At 43.0% G+C, this 24083-nt stretch overlaps 1 protein-coding gene across 2 annotated transcripts; it reads right to left on the reverse strand.

Annotated features, from left to right (window-relative positions):
• Positions 1 to 4218: 4218 nt before the first annotated feature.
• On the reverse strand, positions 4219 to 15650 carry tfap2b (transcription factor AP-2 beta). 2 transcript variants are annotated; one of them, XM_056428201.1, is made up of 7 exons: positions 15575 to 15650; positions 12843 to 13292; positions 11424 to 11478; positions 10384 to 10606; positions 9932 to 10050; positions 8903 to 9044; positions 4219 to 5249 (listed from the first exon to the last, which is right to left on the reverse strand). In XM_056428201.1, exons 1-7 carry the CDS (start codon positions 15620 to 15622, stop codon positions 4955 to 4957), a joined length of 1332 nt encoding a protein of 443 aa, XP_056284176.1. In that variant the 5' UTR covers positions 15623 to 15650; the 3' UTR covers positions 4219 to 4954. The 2 variants fall into 2 exon arrangements, with proteins under 2 accessions (XP_056284176.1, XP_056284173.1); XM_056428198.1 differs by lacking the exon at positions 15575 to 15650 and adding an exon at positions 13581 to 13918.
• Between the last annotated feature and the right edge of the window lie 8433 nt (positions 15651 to 24083).

Here is a 24083-nt window from a genome sequence, read left to right on the forward strand (position 1 = left end):
CACTCCTCCATGTGCAGAGGGGAAACAGTGCGGCGTCTTTTGTCAAACATGACTGATTCCCTCTCGCCTTTTGTCTGTGTGTGTGTGTGTGGGAGCTTTGCCTTTCACATCGATCACGGTTGTGCCAACTGTTTGTTTTGTCTTTTCATATAATGAACCCTGGGCCCTCGGTGAGGCCCCGGCGGAGCATTGCTCCACGCTAAAGGGCTTTTTTGTGAGACAGTGTCACGCTCCCTCGTTCCGGCGAGGCTCCGCGTTTCTTATTATTCATGGCTCTCTCCCCGTTTGTTGAGAAGGCCGGGATCAAACAGGCCGATTTGCCACGCCTGACACCCACTGCTGCGAGTGTGTGTTTTGTGTGCGTGCGTGAGTGTGTGTGTGCGTGTGTGTGTGTGTCTGTGAACTCGGCTCAGGCTCAGTAATGACAGGATTTGTTAAACAGTAAATTAATGAATAATGAAATATCCAGCACGCGCCTGCCTTGCCTGGAGCACGGAGCCCCGAGCTGGAATTACTCCCGGCCGGCACTCTGCTGTCTGCATGCTGGATAACCTGTGTGTGTGTGTGTGTGTGTGTGTGTGTGTGTGTGTGTGTGTGTGTGTGTGTGTGTGTGTGTGTGTGTGTGTGAATGCGTGTGTGAATGCGTGTGTGTGTGTTGGATACGCATTTTTACAGCCCATTGCGTGACAGAACGCTCAGGGGCTTTGCTGATGGGGGCCTGCTCTCTTGCTTCCTGGCAAGAGGACAGACAGACAGACAGACAGACAGACAGACAGGCAGACAGAGCGTCAGGCAAAACTGCTTATAGTAACGACTGTCAACGCTGCTCCCATACATCGAATATTACCAAAGTGTTCATAAGCTCAGTCCATGTTCATCACAGGATTATCTTCCACCGGCGCTCTCATTAATGTAACAGCCTGTGACGCTTTCATCAAAATAAAATGGGCTTCCCATCATCCCCCAATTCATCAAACATATCCAGCCCCCTGAGTGAACACAGGTCCATCTTCCCCCTGGTGCACAGGATGTGACGTGTTTCAGCGTGTGGCCCCGGTGGACTCACAGAAACGTTGGTGATTGCAGAGCAATGCAGGATTTTGCGCAAGTTATGTAAACCCCAGAAAAGGAGGCAATAACGTCGTACCACTTGAAGAGACACACCTGTAATAATCCAAAGGTATTCCATCATGGCTCCCTGTTACGGTCCATGGAAGTGGATCCTCCGGCGGCTGACCCCCCCCTGTTCTGCTTACCCAGACTTTGGGATTCTCTTTTGGGATAATTGCATCAGAAAGCTGGAGTGACTCCTGTGTTTGATGTTATCAGTTGAACTTTCCGTGCTCATATTGACTTATTAATTGTTCCAATGAAAGCAGCAGCTGAAGCATTCAAGCATCCCTGACCAGTGTCACACATTTGTTTAATTGTCCGTATAGTTTTAGATGAGGTTTAGAACTTCCTGTAGCTTGCATTGATTTCTGGAACCAATGCGTTGACAGAGCGCCACGTTTTTAAGTTTTCATTTTGGTGTTTCTTCAGGGAAAATAAGACGACACAACACATTGAGAATGCAACTGCTCAATGCTTAAGTTGTAGACATGTAGACGGTCCTTTGTTGACAACAACTATTCTGACATTCTGAAAACTGTAATCAATAAAGTTACCTCAGAATAGGGTACCGGTATTATTATTATGAGCTAGATCAATGTTCCAAGCCTTACTTGCAATATTTTTAAATATTTTTTAAGGAAACGTGCTTAACTTCTCATTAGCCTTCCACTGAAAGCAAAGTGTTGATAGTTTACGTATCATAGTATTACTGTGTATGTTTACATGTTCTTGCAAGACTCGTTTGTCAACAATGGCTCGTACACTGATGGAGTCTTCACAATGAAACATGAGTCTCGACAAAACTCACTTTGATGGCGAAGGGAAAGAAACCTGCACAAGTGGTTTTATTTTTATTTTTTGGGGTCTGAGGGAAATTAATGTTCACAAATAAGTGAAAAGTCCAAAGAGACACCGCTCGGCCTATTAATTCAGTTGTGTTCACATAAGATCTCATGAATGTCCCACAGGAGGAAATTGTTTAAAAACATCCATCACCGTTTCAGGTATTATTAGGTCAGCGGGTGTGGTTTGCCATTTATTAATTGCATTTTATTTTTAAATGTAACACAAAAATGTAGATCATTAATCAATTTATTGAGCTTTAATGTGATTGTAGCTATTTTGTACTGGCCATTACACACACACACACACACACACACACACACACACACACACACACACACACACACACACACACACACACACACACACACACACCATCCATAATTTGTCTTAACTGAATCAGTGTGCCACTTGCTAGAATTGTTAAATTCATGAATCACCTCCCTTATCCCACTGGTGATGAGTTAATTAATTAATTAATAATAAATAAAAGGTTTTCACTGCAGCTCCATGGCGCTGAGTTACACTGTTAGTCTGACAGATACAGGCTTATGGGCGTATTATATCACGAGCATTGTTCACATTCGTGTCTTTAACATGTATTTGTTTGTATAATCCCTTGACTCGTTTAATTGCGTCAACACGAATACAGCGCGTTAACGTCTGAAGTCCACCGCGTCACCCGGCCTCTCATTAGGTGACGTCATGTGTCTCTCCGGCGTGTTTGTTTATGGTCCAGTTCAACATGTCGCTGTTGTAACCACTGACGCTCAGCAGCTTCCTGTCTTTGTTGAGCGAGCAGCGCTCGCGGACATGCGGGTGCTGCACTCTGCACCTGCGTCACGCGGCGTTCCACTCCATGGGTCACACGAGCCCGCGGGACACTCTTCCTCTCTCTCTCTCTCCTCCTCCTCCTCTCGAGCTCGTTTTTTTCTTCCTCTCCGTCTCTCTTTTTCTCATTAGCTTTCTCTCTCCGTCTCTCTCTCTCTCTACTTTTCCCCCCCTCTGTGTCTCGCGCTCTCCCGTCATTAGCACACCGGCGGTAGCTCCCCGCCGCAGAAGCGGGCCCGCGAGGCACAATCCTATTCCCCCATGCGCGAGCGCGGAGAGAAAGAGAGAGAAGCCTCTCTGAAACGAGAGCCTCGCTGCCCGGAAAATACAGCCAATTATCTCCCTGGAATAAGGCAGTATCCATCACGGTGTGTGTGTCTGTGTGTGTGTGTGTGTGTGTGTGTGCGTGTATGTGTGTGTGTGCGCGTGGGTGTGTTCCTTTTAGAAGCGTTGCAATATATAGACTCCAGACTACTGATATGTTATGCCTGTCAAAGCAAAATATGAAATTTCTTACTTTTATTCATATTACTTTTCATTTTAATCTTTGACTTTTCCATAAATTCGTTTACAATTTCATCAGGCATTTAATCTCCCTGCCATCAATAACAACATAGGCAAGTTAAAAGGACCATTTAGCCATTTCTTTTTTAACCTTAGACACTACAATTGGGAAACAATTGTCTTGAAACATGGAAAATGCTCCATGAATATCATAAGGGCAGTTTTACTCGCTTATTTTTACATTATTAAAGTAAACAAGCCTTTTCAAATAGCGTTAATGACTATGAATTAGTTTTATTAAGTTGTATCAATGTGACTCCAATTATGTATTTGCAGTTTTGGTGTTTGGGTTAAATTTACTTACATTTTAATCAAAGATTGAATATCACCATTCTTGCATGCTTCCACATAAATCCCTTCCTTCGGGAAGATTGAGGGCGTATTAGTAAGGGTTTATTATCTACTTCAGGTGTATTGTTGAGTTGCTTTTAATATTATATAGGACATACACATTATTAGTTGTGTTTTGTTATGGGTGGAAATCTGCTGCAGTGAATAATTTGTTAAAATGTAAAAGCGGAATTAAATGTAATGGTTTTCCTTAATAATGTTGTTGGCCTGTTTATTAGATCTTAATGGGTTGTTATTTATCTTATTTTTTTACACACTGATACCTAGTAACACATTTATGTTGTGATGAACAGAAAGCAGTTGTTAAAAAATCTAACTCACATTTAATTTAAATCAGAATTGGACCATGACACTGAATATCACAACCAACAGAGCGGTCAGTGTTGGGGTTCAACACTCGTTCAGAAAGTTCCATTTTCTTTTTAATCCCCCTGATCAGCCAATAAACAGCATGTTGTAGTCCGACCGTCAGACCGCAGTGGGACGCCCGTGGAGAAAAGGCGCAGGCTGCACACCTCACATAATAAAACACAAGGTTTATTATCAATGTGATAGAAATTAAATCACTGGACAATTAGAAGCATGTCTACCCATCACCATGACAACAGCTCTATAAGAACAGAAAAACACTGGATGAGTCCTGCCCCCACCCCGCCGGCTCATAAAAGGTTGAATCACAAATAAATAGGCCTACTCCAAAATAGCTGGTGCACCTATTTACACAACCATCCATTTAAATTAATATAAATAAATATTTACACACATAAATTAACACCCTCCCTCCTTGTTAAGTCACCAGAAGAACCTGTTTCACAGATAGAATGCTCATCACCCGATCTTCATACACACAATGTTTTTTTTGCGTGAGGACAAATACGCACACACACACACACACACACACACACAATGTTGTTTGTTGGCTGCTCACAGCATCTCAGTCTCACAGGATGCAGGCAGGGGGAGCGAAATGGATGTAACACAGTAACCATCATGTCCTCAGGGGAATGAAAAGAACGTAACACAGATGAAACATCCCTCTGTGCTCTCTGACACTGGCCCACAGGTGTCTTCCTCTGCCTTTTTCTCCTCTCAACCAAATTTCTCCTCCTCCTCCACCTCCTCCTCCACCTCCGCCCTGTGTGTGGCAGGTCAGTGGCAGTGGTGTAAAGCTAGAAGTAACGTTGTTGACGCCTCTGTCCGCGTGTCAGCCTCCCGTTTGGCTCTCTCTCTCTCCGTCGTCGCCTCCCCGGCTTCATTTCCTCTGCTTCTCCTCTTTGTCGGCCTTGTTGCCGCCGCCGCCGTCGCCGTGCTGGCTGTTGGGCGGGTTGTTGAGAAACATCTTGTCGAGTCCTTTGAGAGCCTCGTTGAGGTAGTTCTGGAGGGTGGTGAGCGAGGCGCAGATGGCGGGCGAGCCGAAGCCGTGCGTGATGAAGGAGAAGTGGGAGAGGCAGCTCTGGATGCCGGGCTCCAGGATGGGGCTGGGCCTGGAGTTGCCCAGGGGAGTCCTATCCTGGGCCAGCAGGTCGGTGAACTCCTTACACAGCTGTCTGCAGGGGAGAAGACACAAGACGTCAGGAGGGAGCTCGGCCTCGTCGGACGGTTTCCCCCAAAATAGTAATTCAGACCTCCTCTGACGGTCGACATTCGGTGGCAGCTTTCATTTTAGAGTTTTCCAAACACGACAAACATCCTTTCTCCTGATTTTAAATGTCATCTGCAAAAAGTTCCACACTGAATTTTGAATAACAAAAATAGTGCAGAATATCAGAGTACAATATGTGACCAATCTTCAATTAGTGCTAAAATACCTATCAATACGGACCCAGTCCGATGTGCAACCTCGGCCCTCAATAATAACTCAAGAAGGGAAAACAAATCAACCACCGGCAACATGAAGGAAGACAGGGAGTAATATTTTAAAGTATTAGTTGAGATGTTCCTTCAAGAACACATAACACCAAATACAAGCTCCCACTTCTTTAATGCTTTAACTGCACCGAGGTAAAAGAAGCACATTCACCTCACGTTGCATTTGGTATCTCTTTTATATATATATTTTTTTTTTACTTCATGTCCTGGGAAAAAAAACTCGAAGAGGAGATAAAGAAAAACATTTGTGTGTCGGTTATGTTACAGCGTGTTAGGATTAGAAAGTGTGTCGTGTTGGCTTCCAATTGTGGGAACCAAAAAGGGCTGAATGCACAGCACGTGTACAATGATGGTTGCAGTGGTTTAGATGGAAGAAAAACCGACAGCAGAAATTCACCCAGCGGGAAAAAACAAATATGTAATAAGAAGTATGAGACGACATCAGGGCCGTCACTCCCAGACGGATACGAGTCTCTTGGATTGCCGAGCGGCTCGTATTTACTGTGAGGGCACGCTGGAGCGGAAGCTTCATGCAACAGTGCTGAGTAATTATGAAGATTTAAGATGCTACTTTTCGTGGAGCAAACTTTTTTTCCCCTTTTTTAAAGATTTCATGTGAATTCAAAAGATGTATTTGGAGAATAGTCAGAGAAACATGGATTTGATGCCCAGGATCCCCATCCTCACAGTCACATACATACCTCTGCACAACTGTCAATATACACTTGACACTTTAATAACTGACTTATTTTGAGGTACTTGACTTATTTGTTTGTTTCTTTATTCTATTGTATACTTGTATTTGTTTGCTGATTATGTCTTATACTGTTGCCCTGTGTTTATTGTTGTTGCACCACCCACTTCCCTTGTGTGTGTGCCAATGTGCTTGGCAATAAAACAATTGAAAAAAAAATCTGAAATCATTGTGAAATCAGCTGCTACACTTTTCTGTTACCTGGACAGTTGCTGCGCAGAGAGAGGAGGAGTTTTCTCATTCAAGAGTTTTTACTTCCCTAAAACACGTCTTCTGTGAGAAAGTTTAAACATTTTTCTGTGTTTTCCCTTGAAAATGTAATTTAAAGCTCTTCAGGCCTGACATGAAACATGTTTTATTGTTGATGCTGTGGCCACGTTGTTCTGCTTCCGACTCCACTGGACACCCTCTCACCCTTTAAATACAGACCCAATATATCATCACACCGTTCATGTTGGACAAATTATCTTCAAGAATGCCAAAAAATACCTCAATATTTAAAATCCTCTGAGAAATACTAAAAGCCAACCGCACAAAACATTGTACAAAAGCATGAGCCACTGATTTCTGAAAAGCGAAGAGAAACTTCTAGAGCAGGAACGTCGTGTGATTTGAGGCCTCGGCTTTAAGGGCCAATCGGTAACTGTTCATATCTGTAATTTGAGACGAGAGGTCATCGTACGGATCTTCATTGTTCACAAGCCAAAAGAATGAACGGTAAAAGCAAACCACGTCTCCACCTTGTTCTCCTTGTTAAATTTCAACCAATCCTCCTCTGGTTGTAGGCCCCACATTTCATATTCAAGAGACCTCTCTCTCAAATGTGTACTTCCACGCCCACACGCACACACACACACACACACACACACACACACACACACACACACAGACCCTGTGCGCGGCCTAAGGGCATAGCTCCAGCAAATGAGTGACAGGCTGTGCAGGCCGAGCCCAGCTGGGGTTAGGGGAGTAGAGAGGAGAAGCCGCCACCGCGGGCTACACTCACGGCTCTCGCTGTTGTTTTCTGACGACTTGAAACACTTCGCTGCTAAATAATGAATTTTTAAGAGGCAGAAACCGACACACAGTATTGGAACAGGTTTGAATCTGAGCATCAAACATCCACCACCGAACACACCGTCCATACTGAGTACGTCGGGATACACACACACACACACACGGTTCATGCAGTGTATAGGCCAGCAGATAGCACTATTTATGCAAGTTAAAAAACCAGGTTCCTGAAGGGATCTTGTGAGATAGTTTACAGCTCTGCTTCTAACCTTTTCATCAAGAAAACTCATTCAGGGGAATAAAGGGACCTGGAACAGGACCGCATATTAATTGGCGAATTGCTTCTTCTTCTTCTTTTTTGGCGTCATATAGTTGAAATAGGAAAAGATCCAAAGTAATTCTGTGACTTAATTCACGTTTATAAATCCACATCACCTCTCCTGCCCCGGCTCCTTTCAAGAAAAAAAATCTCTGTTGCTAGCTTGCTAGAAATAATCAGAAGATCCTGGATTCAATTCCACAGTTTAACGGCCATAAAATGGATTAATATAAGTAACTTTACGAGGAGAACCGGTAAAATGGATGGGAAGCAGAGGTCAGACACACACGAGCAACCTCAGAGTTGGTATTTAATAAGGACTGTGAGCTGAAATAGGCCACATTAACGTGTCCGGCATCAAGTAAGGTTCATTCTAGCGAAAGGTTATGCAGGTGGTGAAAATGAACGCCGCAACACTTTTGTTTAGTCGCCACACGATACTGTTAATGCCCATTTCGGCTCATTCCCTAAACGGTTGAATTTAATTTAACTGCCTTCCTCTTCTAGTCGGCCAAATCTTGCAATCAGCTATTTTCATTACAGGTTAGATCCATATCCATATATATAGTCAGATGTGTTTCGTTAAGAAAATCTCACTCTCCTTTTTAAATGTCAAAGCCATGTTCACTGTGTGTGCTACAGAGAGGAAAGAGCAGAGGACACAGGAGAGGTTTGGCCCCCCTGGGGATCTTTAAAGAGGAGCCGCAGAGGCCCCGGAAAAGTGAGAGGATTTAATTTCACAATCATTTCATTTATCAGAAATGTAACTATACTTACAGAAGAAGAATGTCCCTTTTCCCCCTGTGGGTGTGTGTGTGGCAGTTATGTCATTAAACAGAGATACTGAGCCATGATTGTATGACTAATGGGCCTCTTCGGGTCATTTAAATAGAATATGTGCTGCATTGGTTCTGGATTGGCAACATCTTGACCTGGACTGTGTGTGTTAGGAAAGGTGTGTGTTGTTGTTACAGCACTTTGCTCCTCTGTGCTGACAGCCATCACTAATTGTACCAGGGCCCTGACTTGTTATTCTCCTCGATACATCTGGTTAGACCTGTCCAAATCTCTCTCTCTCTTGCTCATTTCAATAATTAAACTAGAGCTACTCATGGGGTATAATATCATTACCAGCAGTGTCTCCTGCTACACACTGCAGACGTGCATTATATATTCTATGACAGACAACATCTTATAAAGATGTCCAGGGAGCAGAATCTAATCAAACGGTCCGTCAAACTCACTTTGTCGCCAGCAGCATGTTTTTCCGCGTGTGCAGCTCGTTGGGGTCCGTGTGCTGCCGGTTGAGGTACTCGCTCACGGCTTTGGTGGGGAACTCTGTCTCGCAGATGTAACCGAAATCCCGCGCCAGGTGGACCGCTTCACCTGGGGGACGGGAGGAGAGGTCACACTCGATGGAAACGTCGTAGACCGACAATAAACCCACTTCACAAAAACCTACACATGTTTTTTTATGTATTATTCTGTTTTATAAAGAACTAATTAATGTGCTTAGATTAGCACATTTCCTGGGCATACACACATTCAAACTGAAATGTTAACCCTTTACGTACTTATTTCCAAACAAGTGGTATACCTGTATCCCCTGTTTTTAATTTTGAAAATGATTGTAGGTGCTAATTAGCTACTGTTGGTCATATCATAAATAAAATGTATATATTTTTAATTATGCTTCTGAGGCCACACCTATTCAAACGTAGTGAAAAAACCCATTTAAAACGTCTAATAAGCAGATTATTATTCTTTTTGTAAAGAGCTCCATGCATTTCTGAGTAGATGAGCAAACAATTTAGAAATAAATGGTTCAAATATAAATTACCTGGTTGTCTTGATTCAAATGACATTTATGAGGAATTTTATAATGGACTATATGAGAAACAAAGCTTGAAAATAGTCAACTTGTTGTCATACAAGCTGCTCGGCGCAGCCTGTAGCCTTTAATCAATTAATTAACCATGTAATGTAATCTACTAACTAACCCCAGCCCTCCTCTCTCCACTCTTTATTATTGACTGTATTGACACTTTATGATTACAGTGTTGTTGTCATTGGTTAAGCATGTAAGGGCGTGACCTTTGCACTATTTTAGCTGTGCATAAAGTTAGTGATGCTGAAATTGTTGCCATATTTAGCAGATAACCTGTTTGATTTTTAGAGCCACAATTTCCCCAATGTTTCCATCTCAGGGTAAAGGGTATTATACAGTCTCAGTATTTATGAAATTAGAAAAAGAAAAACAGCACATTAATCACCTTCTACAAGAGATGTTAGTAATGTGACATTGGCTGCTTTGCGTCTTCCGGCAGGTAAATTGAGTCCAATCTTGTCCAGTTTTTCTCTCAGACATTTACCACCGTTTTTGGACTTTGCTCTGTCGAGAAAAAAAAGAAAAAATAATTAATTGCATGTTTCAAAAAGTAAACCTATATATATTTAGATTTTTTTGGGGATTGTTTATCATATTACAAAAATCTTCTACCAGAGGTTTATTTGAATAAAATGCCAATATTGCCCAAGTTCAGGTGTCAAATGTGCTCCAATTGGTCTCCAGAAGTGTTGATGTTATAATCTATATCAGGTACATGACACAGATATCGAGGCCTTTTCATATGGCTCTGGATTTAATTAATAGATCCCAGGGCCACAAGCCGTCCTCCATGCAGAGAGTGTCAGCATGCTGCAATGTTGAAGTGTATGTATATACCTTCTCAACACGCCCCCCAACAAGGAGGCGTTCAGGCACTCGGGCGGGGACAGTCTCCTCTGCACCTCCCCTACGGTCACTTTGTACTTGGAGGTGGAGCTGAGCAGCGACAGGCGGCCCGGTACCGAGCAGAACACCTCGTTTATGTTCACAGTGATGCCCCCCATCAGCCCGTCCTTGCCGAGCATCAGAGAGCCATGCATGTTCTTGTGTGGCATGGGAACTGAAAGAGAAAGGTCAGAGGTGACGTCAGTGACTCTCTTACGAACACGCTTTTCCCCTTTATTTAAAATATATATAAATATATAAATATATATATACAGTCATGTTTAAAATCTCCTCTGTCACACTGTGTTCAGCGTCCTGACTCCGCGCGCGCTCTCAGGGCGGCCTTGGCCTAATGAAGCGCCCACGCGCCGGGCATTTGCTGTTATTTAATGTCGCGCGACATTCTCATTACAATATTATCGATTGTTGATTGGCTCGCGCGCTCAAATCGCATTACCACCTCCCCGTCTTTTCTCCATGCACGGCCGGGTTAACTCCCACCAGCAGCACCGGATGCCGCTTCATCCCGCGCGTGTTAATGCTCGGGCTAATGGCTTAACCCCCCCCCCCCCCAAAAGAAGAAGAAGAAGAAACCAGCCAGTCTCGTGCATGCCCGTGTAGGGGCCAGTGCGAGGGGGTTTTGATGGCTCCGCGGGGGATAATACCGCAGATTAGCTCTAAACGAGCTCACGAGATCTCCGTGAGCGGTGCCATTTATTACATCAGCGGCTTAAATGCCCCGCGGGGAGCTCAGTCACTCAACATCCCGTAACTAAATCAGCGCACATCATCAGCGCGTCTGCATGGGGGCCTGTCAGCGACACACCGCCTCGAGTCAACACACCGGCCTCCAGCTCCTCATCCTGGACGCCCGGGAAACAATGGGCCTTGCAATAAGGAGACAGATGCGTGCGTGAGCGTGTGTGTGCGTGTGTGTGTGTGTGTGTGTGTGTGTGTGTGTGTGTGTGTGTGTGTGTGTGTGCGTGCGTTACCTTTCTTAATTACAGATTGATCCAGGATGCTCGTTCCGTTGATGTCGTCAATGGTCTGTCAGAAGCAAGGTAAATAATACAAATCATATGCTTCAGATCCATACAGTAATAATAACGACCCATAAGGAGAATTATTTTATTGTTTTGACAAAATTCCGCAGGATTCATTTCAGTTGGGTAAAAGCCGGAGGGTCCATACAGTTGTGACTCATAGATAGCTTAAGAATCTCTCATAAATGTAAAGCCCCATTCATCAAGCTCAATAAATCTCTTTTTGAATAGACCCGGATGTCATCGCTGCTGCACGCTCGTAAAAAAGAAAGAAAAAAATAGAGCTTGATAAAACACATTTATATGGGGTTAATAAATGCATGACACAAATAAGGAAAGCCAGAAATGAGAATATAACGTGGAGGTTAAATGGCTAACACTTCGCGATGGTTGTGCCCTGAGGAGAAACGAGGGGAAGATGAAATCCTGCAGCTGACTGTAAAGTCAATTTCAAGTCTTTATTATATATTTATTATATATATTATTATATATATTTATTTGTACATGGCCATAAAAAATAAAAGTGACAGGCTTTCCAATTTTATAAATTCAATCATAACAATAACATTAAAACGTATGTAATAATAATAATAATAATAAAATAGAGTATCCTATATATTCATAAAGATTTTTTCTGAATATGTTTTACCCAAATGCTATTTATTTCTCGATATAAAAGTTGGTCAAATATTGCAGACTTTGCTTATTTAAAAGCGTCTTCACTATTATGCCATTGAAGGAAAACTTGAATTCGTAGAAGCAACATTTGAGCTCTTTATGAAGCAATTTATGAATTATTCCACATATCTGCATCCTCTCATCAAAGAAGATGTCTGAGCTCTCTGAAGACAGTTTCTTTAGCTGTGGGCCATTTGTGTTCAGGCTACAGCTGATGTGAGAGTCCAGCCCTGAGGGAGCTGCTCTGAGTTCACTGACCTTATCTCTAAAAAGCAAGAGGACAATGAAGACGACTACTGTCAGCAATGACCAATCTATTTCTACACTGCAATTTGTCATTTTATTTATTCGTTTATTTTAACGTCGTTGGGGTATTTCATAACATGCAGTGTTTTTATATTCTATGGAGTAAATATATTAAATAAATATCGTAAATATAATAAACATAAAAAGTGCTTGACTACATTGTTACATTTATTATGGCATTTAATCACTTTTTAAATCTGCTATTGAGATAATACACAATACATTTAAATATAATTACAGTCCATATTCCCCTATTTTGCCCCTGACTCGCAGTTTACCTTTCTCAGATAAAGTGTTTAATTAAAAAATAAAATACAAAATAACATCATTATTGGAGCTGGAAAATGTGCTCCACGCACACGAACTGCATGGTGTACATCTCACCTGAATGTCCTCCATGCCATGCAGCCCCTGCAGCAGTCCGTCGCCCATACCGGACTCCAGTCCCGGGTGAACGGAGTGAAGCAGCACATCCCGCCGCACCCCGTAGTCCCGCCGCGGGTCCAGCCCGGACAGCTGAGGCAGAGAGGCTCGAGGTTGCGCCAGCAAAGCCGAGCTATCCATCCGCTCCCCGGCGGCGTCCTGCCGCTGCCGTGCCCCCCATGCGCTCTGCTGGCTCTGGTGCAGGGAGTTCAGGGAGTACGGGTCGCTGACGTGGGAGTACGGGTCCTGGCTCTGGTAGTGAGCGAGCGGCTGGTACGGTGGCGGAAAGTACGGAGGCTGGAAGTCCGAGGATGGCGCATGAGACAGCGGCGGCGCGCTGGAGTAGGATCCCGCGTGCGAGCCCAGCTGGGACAGGCGCGAGCTGTGGCTCGAGACAACGTCATGCCGGTCCTTGAAGAGGGTGCGGAGAAGAACAGAACAAATCAACTCCTTGCTTTTGGAACTATGATGCTAACCAAATAAAACCACATGGAGGCCACATAGGACCACGGTGCATTTAGTATTGCCCCTGGTGATGTTGCCTAAGTAGCCTGACTGCTTATTGTGTTGCCTTAGAAGAGCCTGGAGGAAAAATGTTATAACCTGATTTAAAATGTCCCACAACGAAAACCTCATCGCAATGTTTTCACCATTTGGGCAAATTCATTCTGCAATGCATTGTGAGGAATGGAAACTCACCGCAGTGGAGTAGGAGTGAACTAACATTTGTAAACCCTCTGTTGGTCTCAGCAGTGTCGTGAAGATAGTGTTGGCGCGAGATAGCCAAACTAATTCCGGGGTAAAAGCAGCGCGTTCGTGTCTGGAGGCGCGGTCCTGGTCTACAGCTCCATGATGAACCCTCTTCCGCCCGGAGCTGCCGCCGCTCTGAGTGTGAGCACCGAGAGCGCCCGCCTCTACCCCCGGTATACGGTGTAATTGTTATTCATGACTGAGACTTACAGGAATATTAATGTGCGCGAGGCAGGGGACTGGCGGCACATGGAGCGTGAAGCCTCTCGCGCAACCGTGAGTGACGTTTAAATTCCGCGGAGAGCCCAAACGACGCGCGAGCAGCAGGAGATTGCAAGAGGACTCTCTCTCTCTCTCTCTCTCTCTCTCTCTCTCTCTCTCTCTCTCTCTCTCTCTCTCTCTCTCTGGAAAAAGTGAACAGGATGACCAGACCAGTGAGGAATTCCCCGTCGCCCCCCCCCTCACCCCACAACCCCCCCAAAAAGCAGTGGCCTTTTTAATGGCAAGATCGGACGCAAGGAACGCACTCATTCTTGGAGACACTTGCGTAAAACGTTTCTGCGCAAAGATACTTTGATGTTATAAAAACCAAGTGGATAACAATATAAACACGGGTTCGTCGTGTGCCTCTTTCTCCATCAGGGTCAAGGGTTCTCTTACCAAACACGACGATGTGGAGAAACTTGCTTCCACCAAAGTCGAACCCAGTTTACATTTACGCACAGACACGAATATGGAATACATTACGCTGTCACCCAGTTATAGTTACAATTATAAACGTAAGCCTGACAATAACAGTCACACACTGAAGATTACGCACCGAGTAAACGGTAGCGCGTGAAGTGTTGCAGCTGCCTTTTATTGGCCTGCTGAAACACACACCCGAGACACTACAGGGAGCAAAGGGGGCTCGCGTGAACGGTGTCACGAGTCAAAAGAAGCGATTAAACTTTGTGTCTCAGACTGTCGCGGCCCCTCGTCGCCCTCTTGGATGACTTGTTTAACAACATTATTGCCTCCCCGCCCTCGCGCCGTGGGAGAACAGCCATGTGCGGCACCAAACAAGGGTTTCCCACCGGGCTGAGCCGAGGGGCCTCGCGAGCTGCCCTTTCTTCATTTGCTTTGTGCTCGAGACCCTTTCAGCGCGAGCCGGAGCACCTTGTCGCCCCCGCGCGCGGCGGAATTTATCCCTAGCCCCTCGCTCGATATATATATATATATATATATATATATATATATATATATATATATATATATATATATATATATATATGAATAAAAACAAAGATTTTCCTGAAATCAAAGCCAAGATATTTACATATGTCTGACACATCAACCTCTTCTGACCCGGCGCTGCTCACTTAGTGTCTTTTCTTTCTTTGCTGTAATTTCATATCTTAAAGAAGCCATTCATTCATATTTCGACGACATTTGGATTAATAATGTGCTGCATCACTGGTCTTTTTAAATACATATCACCATAGAGATATGTATAAAAAAAACTAATAATACATATATATATATAAATATATATATTAATTTATATAAATATATATATATATATACATTTTTGTAATTACTGTTTTATGTTACTTTTTATCATAAATTTGCACAAACGACGTAGTGCCATATTTAAGCAATATCCAAGATGTAAAAATTCTAAAAAAAGGTTTTTAAAAAATCGTCTCCGTCCACTGTCATTTTGCCCTTCTTCAATGATCCAAAACGCCATGAACACAACATAACAACATGCTAAACACTTTAAAACATTCGAGCTTGAACGAGTGAAATATCTTGTGATGGATCCTCCAAATCATATCCAGTCACCACATCACAGGCCGAGATAGCCTCTTGCAAAACACCCCTTCACTGCATTACTCCCCAAAAGCAACATCTCCAATAAGTCCCGACCAGCACACACACATGGACGGTTATAACGTTACCTCGTAAATATCTTCATACTTGACATTCTCAACTAGTTTCCACAGCATGGTCGCGTCTCCGGTGTCGGTAAACCGAATGCAGCCAAGTGAGGAAGGGATGTCTCAACTCTCTCTCTCTCTCTCTCTCTCTCTCTCTCTCTCTCTCTCTCTCTCTCTCTCTCTCTCTCTCTCTCTCTCCGCCCTGTGTGTGAAGGCAGCCGGGCTTTGTGAATGGGAAACCCCTGTGAAGACTCCACTCCTGTGAAGGAGAGCTATAGGCGGACTGACAGCAGCAAATAGATACAAAGAACACGTGTTTTATGTATTGTGCATCTCGGAAATTTCCAAAATAAAAGCACGACCAGTGAGCCTTTCTTGAAGGCTATACTAAGATGGAAACATTTAGAGCAAGGTATGTGCACTGTGATTCCAACGGTTTGACAAGTATTCTCACGATGTCATATTTGTTGTATATTAGATTATATATTCCTTTATTAGTCCCACAGTGGAGAAACACCAGGACTATATATATATATATATATATATAGAGAGAGAGAGAGAGAGAGAGAGAGAGAGAGAGAGAGAGAGAGAGAGAGAGGCTAAATAATGTTATAAACCGAACCAATAATAAGGTGTTGGGCCCACAAGCCTTCAGAATAGCTCCAGTCCTCCTCTGCATATATTTCTGTGTATCTGAGATGAACAGTGACTCTCTTGTGCCTTCTGTAAAACTATGTGCTTGATTGTTTCCCCTCTGCTCTTCTATTTATATTTTCTCCTTTGATTTGTCATCTGTGTGTATTTGCTTGCATTGTTATGATGTGGCCTATTAATGCATGCAGACTGTTCACTTGTTTTGCATCACACCACGACTACATGATTACAGCAGGACTTGGGCAACGAGTGCCACGTGCAGGACTTACAAACCAAAACAGTCTGGTAGTTGGGTTGTTAGTGTATAATATTACAGGTTTGTGGGGTTTCAGTAACTTTATGTTGATGAAAACATCCCACACTGTTGATGTTATTCAGGCCAGCTGCAATATGTACCACCACAACAACAACAATGCTAGGTGATGGATGGGGACATGAGAGGGTGCAGCATCCAAACAAATCACTGGTTTGTCATCACATCACATCGCATCATACTGGACCCATTTATAGTCTGAATATTGTATTATGACAATATCAATATGCTATGATATTTGATTGTAATCATCCCTTCATATACCGTGACATCACTTGCATTCATCATATCTCAGAGTTATACTTCATTGGATGTATCTTTATTATTGTTAGAATCAGAATCAGCTTTAAAGTATGCATTCAAGCTGAATGAAATCCTTTTTTTTGTACCTCGCTCAATATTTACACAAATATAAATAACGGCCTCGAACGATGACAACACACCTGGACACACTTGAGTCGTACACATGTTGTTGTTGTTGTAATAATTCACCCTCTGTGATTTACGTCATATGAAGTGCATTATTAAAAAGGGTTGTTGGTTCTTTAAAGACTAGAATCCTTTGACCGGTTACACTTGTACCCTCTCCTCAGTCCAAGAATCAGGAAACACACAAAACACAGATTGTAGTGTCTCTGTTCAAATGGACTTAAACTATCATATTCATAGCTCTCCTATTTGATATGGTTCACCCATAAACCCCATCATTCTTCCCTGTGAGACTTTATTCCAAGTGTGTGTGAACGGCTCCCCCTAGTGTCATAAGAGCGTACATGCACATATCCATCCACACTGACTGAGTTTTGTGAAATAATTGTCATTTTGTCCTGTTGTTGCTAATTCAAGAGGCCTCAGCACAATAGATTAAAAGGGTAGAATCCTCTTATTGTATTAAGTAGTTCTAAATGAAAGAAAGGGCACTTTAAAGTCAAAGTAAATTATGATATTTACAGTAAAAATAAGGAAATACATGTCTGTGCCTGTGTTAGTGCACTTGAGTCAAACTAGATGAGACCAGAACATGACTGTGAGGATTTACATATTTGGTTATGTAGTTAAGTTTATTAAGTGTTGAAGGCCTGGACAGTCTCGTGTTTCCAGGCCTCATGTTGTCTGTATCTGTGTCTTAACTTGTTTTCTCTGACATGGCTGCCGTGGTTCAGCTTCTTTGATGTTCGATGCAAAAGAAAGAAGAATAAAATAAATGCCACTGAGGATACAGACATGAATGTTTAAGAAGCACGGCTGTTCCCATGTTCTCTGGAATAACCCGGTGCCAAAGATCCACCCATCCTTCTTCTCTTTTTCTCTCTGTGTCACACAAACAAACACACACACACACACACACACAGCCATGGCAGGGCATATGACTGTCAGCGATGACAGATGTCCTGACCGTCTGGATGTCTGGAGGCGTGGTTGTGGCGGTTGTCCTGCAGGGCTTTGACATGCGATGTATCAGCATACATTACACACACATGTCACACTAATGCTGCTCTATCTGCCCCCGCCTTTTGTCTGCAACGATCACCAAAAAAAGAGAGACACACATACATTTTTTAAATGTTCTTTTTTAGTTTGACTGCCATTTCCGTCAAGAGGTTTAATTCTTGATCCCCTCTGTTAAGGCCTTTCTTGTTGCTCAGAGTCAGGTGTGATAAGACACTCTTATGCCATAATGCCATGATGCCATAATGCCGTTACATTCACTTTCATGCATTTCCATCACTCAGTGCATCACAATTCAGGCTTTTGCTGTCCAGGAACAAATGAATGTGGAGAAGCCTGAATGAATGAACAGCAGAGTAATGACCCAAAGACACACTTGATATAGATGTTTTATAAATTATATATACATTTTTTTCTGCACATCTTCCACCTCAGTCCTGCTCTTTTCTGTCTTCGCACTGCAGTGTATTAGATCTGATGTACTTCTACGTGAAATCCTTAGCATCATAGTTTCCGTGTAGAGACAGTTGTAATGCTGCTCAGTTTATGTTTAAGTTTGCTGCCTTATTGTCTCCAACGCCTGGAAAGGAAGCGATGGAGGGTTCATTTATTTTGCCATGATTTATGCAAATTGATGTATGAATTCAGGTTGTGAGTATAGTTCCTTTAATGTCAAATTGTTTGGACATTTTCTGTTTGTTGTTATTGTTCTGCAGCATTTGGTTTATGGCTTTCATGAGTGTGTGCATTTTAAGCTCATGTGTATTGGGTATGGTTTTATGGGAAATCTGAATTTATTAATATACTTTGTATCACAACCTCTCAGGATGTTGCTTCCTCTTTTATGTTCATCAGAACACCTTTGAACACACAACACCAGAACACACCATACCAGAACACACCAGAACACACCCTGTCGAGTGGAACGGGTGTTCGTTCCACTGTGCTGGAGTTATTCAGCTGCAGTTCGGCTGTTGACCACTAGGTCGCACTAGAACACCACGAAAACAAGAGAGACGAAGGCCAAGAACACGGAGAGTTTAGCATGGAGTTCATCGTTTGGATAGTTGGATCTGAACCGTTACGTGTGGTTAATGGGTCAAAGGGAAGACTGATGCTGAATTTTTTTAGTAAAACCTGAATTATCAAATATGTATTAATAATAATACAAATACAAACATTTAAAATGGCCCTTTGACACGTCACAGCAGGAAAAAAAACATGGGTAAATAATCAAATGACCAATGGATGACTCCCGTTCAGCTGCTTCAGTTTCAGGGTCCTGCTGCTGGGCAAGTTGGCTCTTCACCCAGGCGTGTGCTAACCTTCATGTTATTATAACTCCTCCTCAGAAGGCTGTGAGAAGACTCGTGAACATCTACACACTTCCTCCAATACGACCGAGGAAACGCCAGACAGGTTTTCACAGGTTTTCATCAGTGTTTCAACGTTGGCAGACTTTTAGGTGTTTTAGGAGGAAGGGAATATAAAACTAGAACATTTTGCAAGAAATGTTTATGGTGTGGCTTCTACCGAGAGGCGTTTTACATATGTTTATCTTCATGTGTTCATCTACATGTGTTTATCTACATGTGTTCATCTTCATGTGTTCATCTACATGTGTTCATCTACATGTGTTTATCTACATATGTTCATCTACATATGTTCATCTTCATGTGTTTATCTACATGTGTTCATCTACATGTATTTATCTACATGTGTTCATCTACATGTGTTCATCTACATGTGTTTATCTACATGTGTTTATCTACATGTGTTCATCTACATGTGTTTATCTACATGTGTTCATCTACATGTGTTTATCTACATGTGTTCATCTACATGTGTTCATCTACATGTGTTTATCTACATGTGTTCATCTACATGTGTTCATCTACATGTGTTTATCTACATGTGTTCATCTACATGTGTTCATCTACATGTGTTTATCTACATGTGTTCATCTACATGTGTTTATCTACATGTGTTCATCTATATGTGTTTATCTACATGTGTTTATCTACATGTGTTCATCTTCATGTGTTCATCTACATGTGTTCATCTACATGTGTTTATCTACATGTGTTCATCTACATGTGTTTATCTACATGTGTTCATCTATATGTGTTCATCTACATGTGTTTACCTAAATGTATATTATAAACATGTATAATATTACCGGCAGTGAAATGTGTTAATGAGGTCAGTTTGCTCCTTTTTGTTGGAGACAGACAGAGAGAGCATGGGGTGGGTGTGGGGGGGATCAGGCTCCTTTCCTCCTGTCCTTCCTTCCTTTCCTTCTTTCTTGTCCTTCCTTTCCTTCCTTTCCTTCCTTCCTTTCCTACCTTCCTTTCCTTCCTTGCCTACTTTGCTTCCTTCTTTTCTTACCTTCCTCTCCTCATTTGCTACATTCCTTGCCTCATTTCCTTCCATACTTTTCCTACCTTGCTTGTCTCTTTTCCTCCTTTCCTACCTTCCTTGCATCCTTTCCTTCCTTCCTTTCTTCCCTTCCTTTCCTCCGTTGCTACCTTCCTTGCCTCCTTGCTTAATTTCCTTCCTACCTTTCCTTCCTTCCTTCCTTTCTTACCTCCTTTCCTATAGCTCTCTTCCTACCTTTCCTTCCTGACTCCCTTCCCTTAGACGTGGCACCATTACAGCCTGAGACCAGACTTGTATTCTCACTGATGCCTCAACCAATCACTCCTTCATGCAGCCATGAATACAGCCGTTGCTTCCACATCTTATTTGTCCTCGGCGTCTGGCGGATGGAAGCTGCGGAGGAGGCTGGCTCTCCACTAAACGGAGAACATCGGGCGTTCCTCGTGCAGCTGAAGTCCTGCAGCAGCTCGTGAGGAGCTGTGGGGTGACGGGGGCGGTCGGGACGCAGCCGAGGAGAGAAAGGCCCTGAATGTTCCTGGGACCGAGCGGGATCAGGACAGAGGAGGAAGAGGTGTGAGCAGAGAAGCAGGGGAGGAGAAGGGTTACAGCTTCAGAGGAGAGAGGCTGGTGAGACGGGGCTTAGAAGGTTGGCAGAGTTTTCTCTCCGTGACCGTGGGGCTCAGTCGGCAGGAGTCAGACTCCCTCCGAGACCTCGCACTGTTTCATTCACTTCCATACAAATGGCACAATGCGTCGCATGCAGCGTCTCTGGGTTGAAGATGTACATGTTTCTACCTTCAGTGTGTTCATGATGCGGAAGCTTCCACGTGAGAACATCTGCGTCACACTGAAACCGTGTTTAATCACATCCGTCGCAAATACTGCACACTGAAGGCTGAAGAGGGTGAACGTTACACTCTTAATGTGCTGATAAGAGCTTATTGTAATGCAATCAATAGCCCGCGTGTGAATAATGCCTCGCTCACATTATGCATGGCGTCAAACTTATGATTCGTTCTCCTCTATTTGTCAATGTATAGAAACTCGGGCACAGGCAAGGCATCGATTTCATTTTCCAGCTGGTTTTGAATCAAACTGCTGATTCCTCCACGTCAGCCGGCGATTGAAGTTCTCCTCTCGGCAGCCGAGACGGTAGTGTGATTAAAACATTTTTGAGAAGAAAAACAAATGTTAAATAGGATCTGCCTATATGTATATCGTTCTGTAGCCTAGCAACTGCCAGACAACAGTTTCAAAACTGAACATTTCCTTCGTGTACCCAAAAAAAGTCAATGTTGGACTTCCTGTCAAACCTCCCGGAGGTGAGGAGGGGAGGAGGGGAGTGAATCTCTCTCAGGCTCCATTGTCTTCAATGTGGCTTCTTGAAGCGTTTCGAGACCTGCAGCCGGAAAACCACGTTAGATATCCAGATGCACCTGTGAAGTTCTCCCTCTGGAAAAGTTGACCCACAGCCTCCATTTTGGATTTGCCAAAATATGGAAACCGGCCTGAGACATGGTGGACCCCTCCGGGCTGGACTTTGCCCTGCCAGATTAAAAACACTGGTACCGATGCTGTCTTGATTTGATGATGAAACCTTAAAGATGTACTTATGTGAGACTGTGATGTGCAAATGTGTTATTTGATTTTTCTAATTATTTTGTATCTATTTTTTGGTCTGTGTTTTGTTGTTCTTTACCCTTTTATTTCTCCTTTTGTATTGTATCCTTAAAGTCCTGTCTTGTGAATTTGTAATATATATATATACAAAAAAATTAAATAACAAAATTAAATTAAAAATACATCTGTTACCTTTGGATTTTAAGCGATGATTTTGGATGAAGGTGAAACGATGAGTGAAATGATGAGAGGCAGCTCTTATTGAATAAGATAACCTGAATGTGTGGAAAGTCAAGTAACCGTCGCAGATTTGCTTTGATCCCTTTAGTTTTGAGTTGTCACATTAATTGAATCACTATTGTTAAAGAGTATAAGATACACTGCAGTTGATTGACCTCAGCACACTGCCGTGTTGCTCTTGTGCAATAATTTAAACCTGTTATTTACCATTTTTTGCCATCATAAATTCCTTTTTGCCAATTGGGAAATGCATTATCAATAGTGCAGCTTTGTCCCGGCGTCGTAAAACATTGACTGCATGTGTGTGTGTGTGTGTTGGTGAGATAACACCATCTGTCAAAAAGCAGCCCCGACAATAACAGCAATGTGTCGGCATTGTGCACCCATATCACCTCCTCCCTTTACACCGCCGTCTCTCCATCTCTGACTTCTCCACCCGGGGCTCCGCTGGCATTGATTCAGGCTGACAAACCGGGGCAGGCATCGCCTTCAATGCCTCCTGTCTGGTTGTGTACATGGTGTTCTGCAGTGAACGTGACCTCTTTTTAAATGACGAGAATAATAAAGAGTCAACAGAGCCCACGGAGCCCGGATGGAGACGCCAGCCGGCAGCTGCTGCTCTCTCTCTCTCTCTCTCTCTGTTTTATCATTACACTTTCTTTCTTTTTTTATGAGCAGAACACCTCACAGAAGTCGCTCACACTGGAAGAAAACACACAGATGCATGCGCACACACAAAGGAGGCGTTTGAACTATTCTGCAGGTGTCGTCTTTTTTTCTCACATTAGAGGAACTCTGACTTTTTAAAATTTGAACACTGTGAACTCATACGGATAATTCACCCGCTAGCTTTCATCTGTACTGCCTCTTTTTATTGTGCCACCTTCTGTATGTTTACACATTGTGTGTGTGTGTGTGTGTGAGTGGTGTATGTAGCACATCATAAAACCAGAGTAAATAGTAGAACACGTAGCAACTGTCTTTATTGAACACCAGCATTTTAGAAGGTAGGGATTTAACATATATATAGTTGAAAGCCTACAAGAAAAGTAATTTAAATATTTATATATATCTTTACAAATGTTCATGGGCAACTCAGAGAGCTTGTGTCGGCTAAACTTGCGATCCGGGGAGTGTACAAAGATAGACATGCACAGGGATGAGTGACGACGGCAACCGCAAAGTCACCTTTTACAAAATGGCTGAGGTGGACCTTCTCTCTCTCTCTCTCTCTCTCATGCTCTCACTCTCTTCCATACTAAGACAGTCACACACACACACACACACACACACACACACACACACACACATGTTCATAGACCACAGCCCAGGCAGTGGTGTCAGTCTCACATCCAGAAACAGTGTCTTTTTTCTCTTTTGCCCACATGGTAAACACACTGATTGCTATTTTGACTGATTGTGTGTGTGTGTGTGTGTGTGTGTGTGTGTGTGTGTGTGTGTGTGTGTGTGTGTGTAATGACTTGGGTCAGGATCTTGTTTTTGTGGTCAATTGAAGATTGTTTAGAAACGGAAATAAATTGAATTCATTCGACTGAGAATTCAAACAAAACCACAACTGTGGGAGGCGATGACAGAATACTCTTCATCATTTCTGACTCAATAGGTGCAATGAACCTTCAGAGGACAAACAAGTGTTTCATATTTGTGTTTGTTGCAGAACATTCATAACTGAACTCTCTGGATTGAGATAAATTTGCCCAAAGCCCTTGGAATATGTGTGTATGATGTGTGTGTGATGTGTGTTGTGTGTGTGTGTGTGGTGTGTTTCATGTGTGTTATGTTGTATCGGCAGATAGCACACCTGTCCTGGGAAACTGTGATGTCAGTGTGTCCATGTTTACTTCCTGTTTTTCA

The sequence above is a fragment of the Pseudoliparis swirei genome, chromosome 12 (assembly GCF_029220125.1).
Source record: "Pseudoliparis swirei isolate HS2019 ecotype Mariana Trench chromosome 12, NWPU_hadal_v1, whole genome shotgun sequence".
Lineage (NCBI taxonomy): Eukaryota > Metazoa > Chordata > Actinopteri > Perciformes > Liparidae > Pseudoliparis > Pseudoliparis swirei.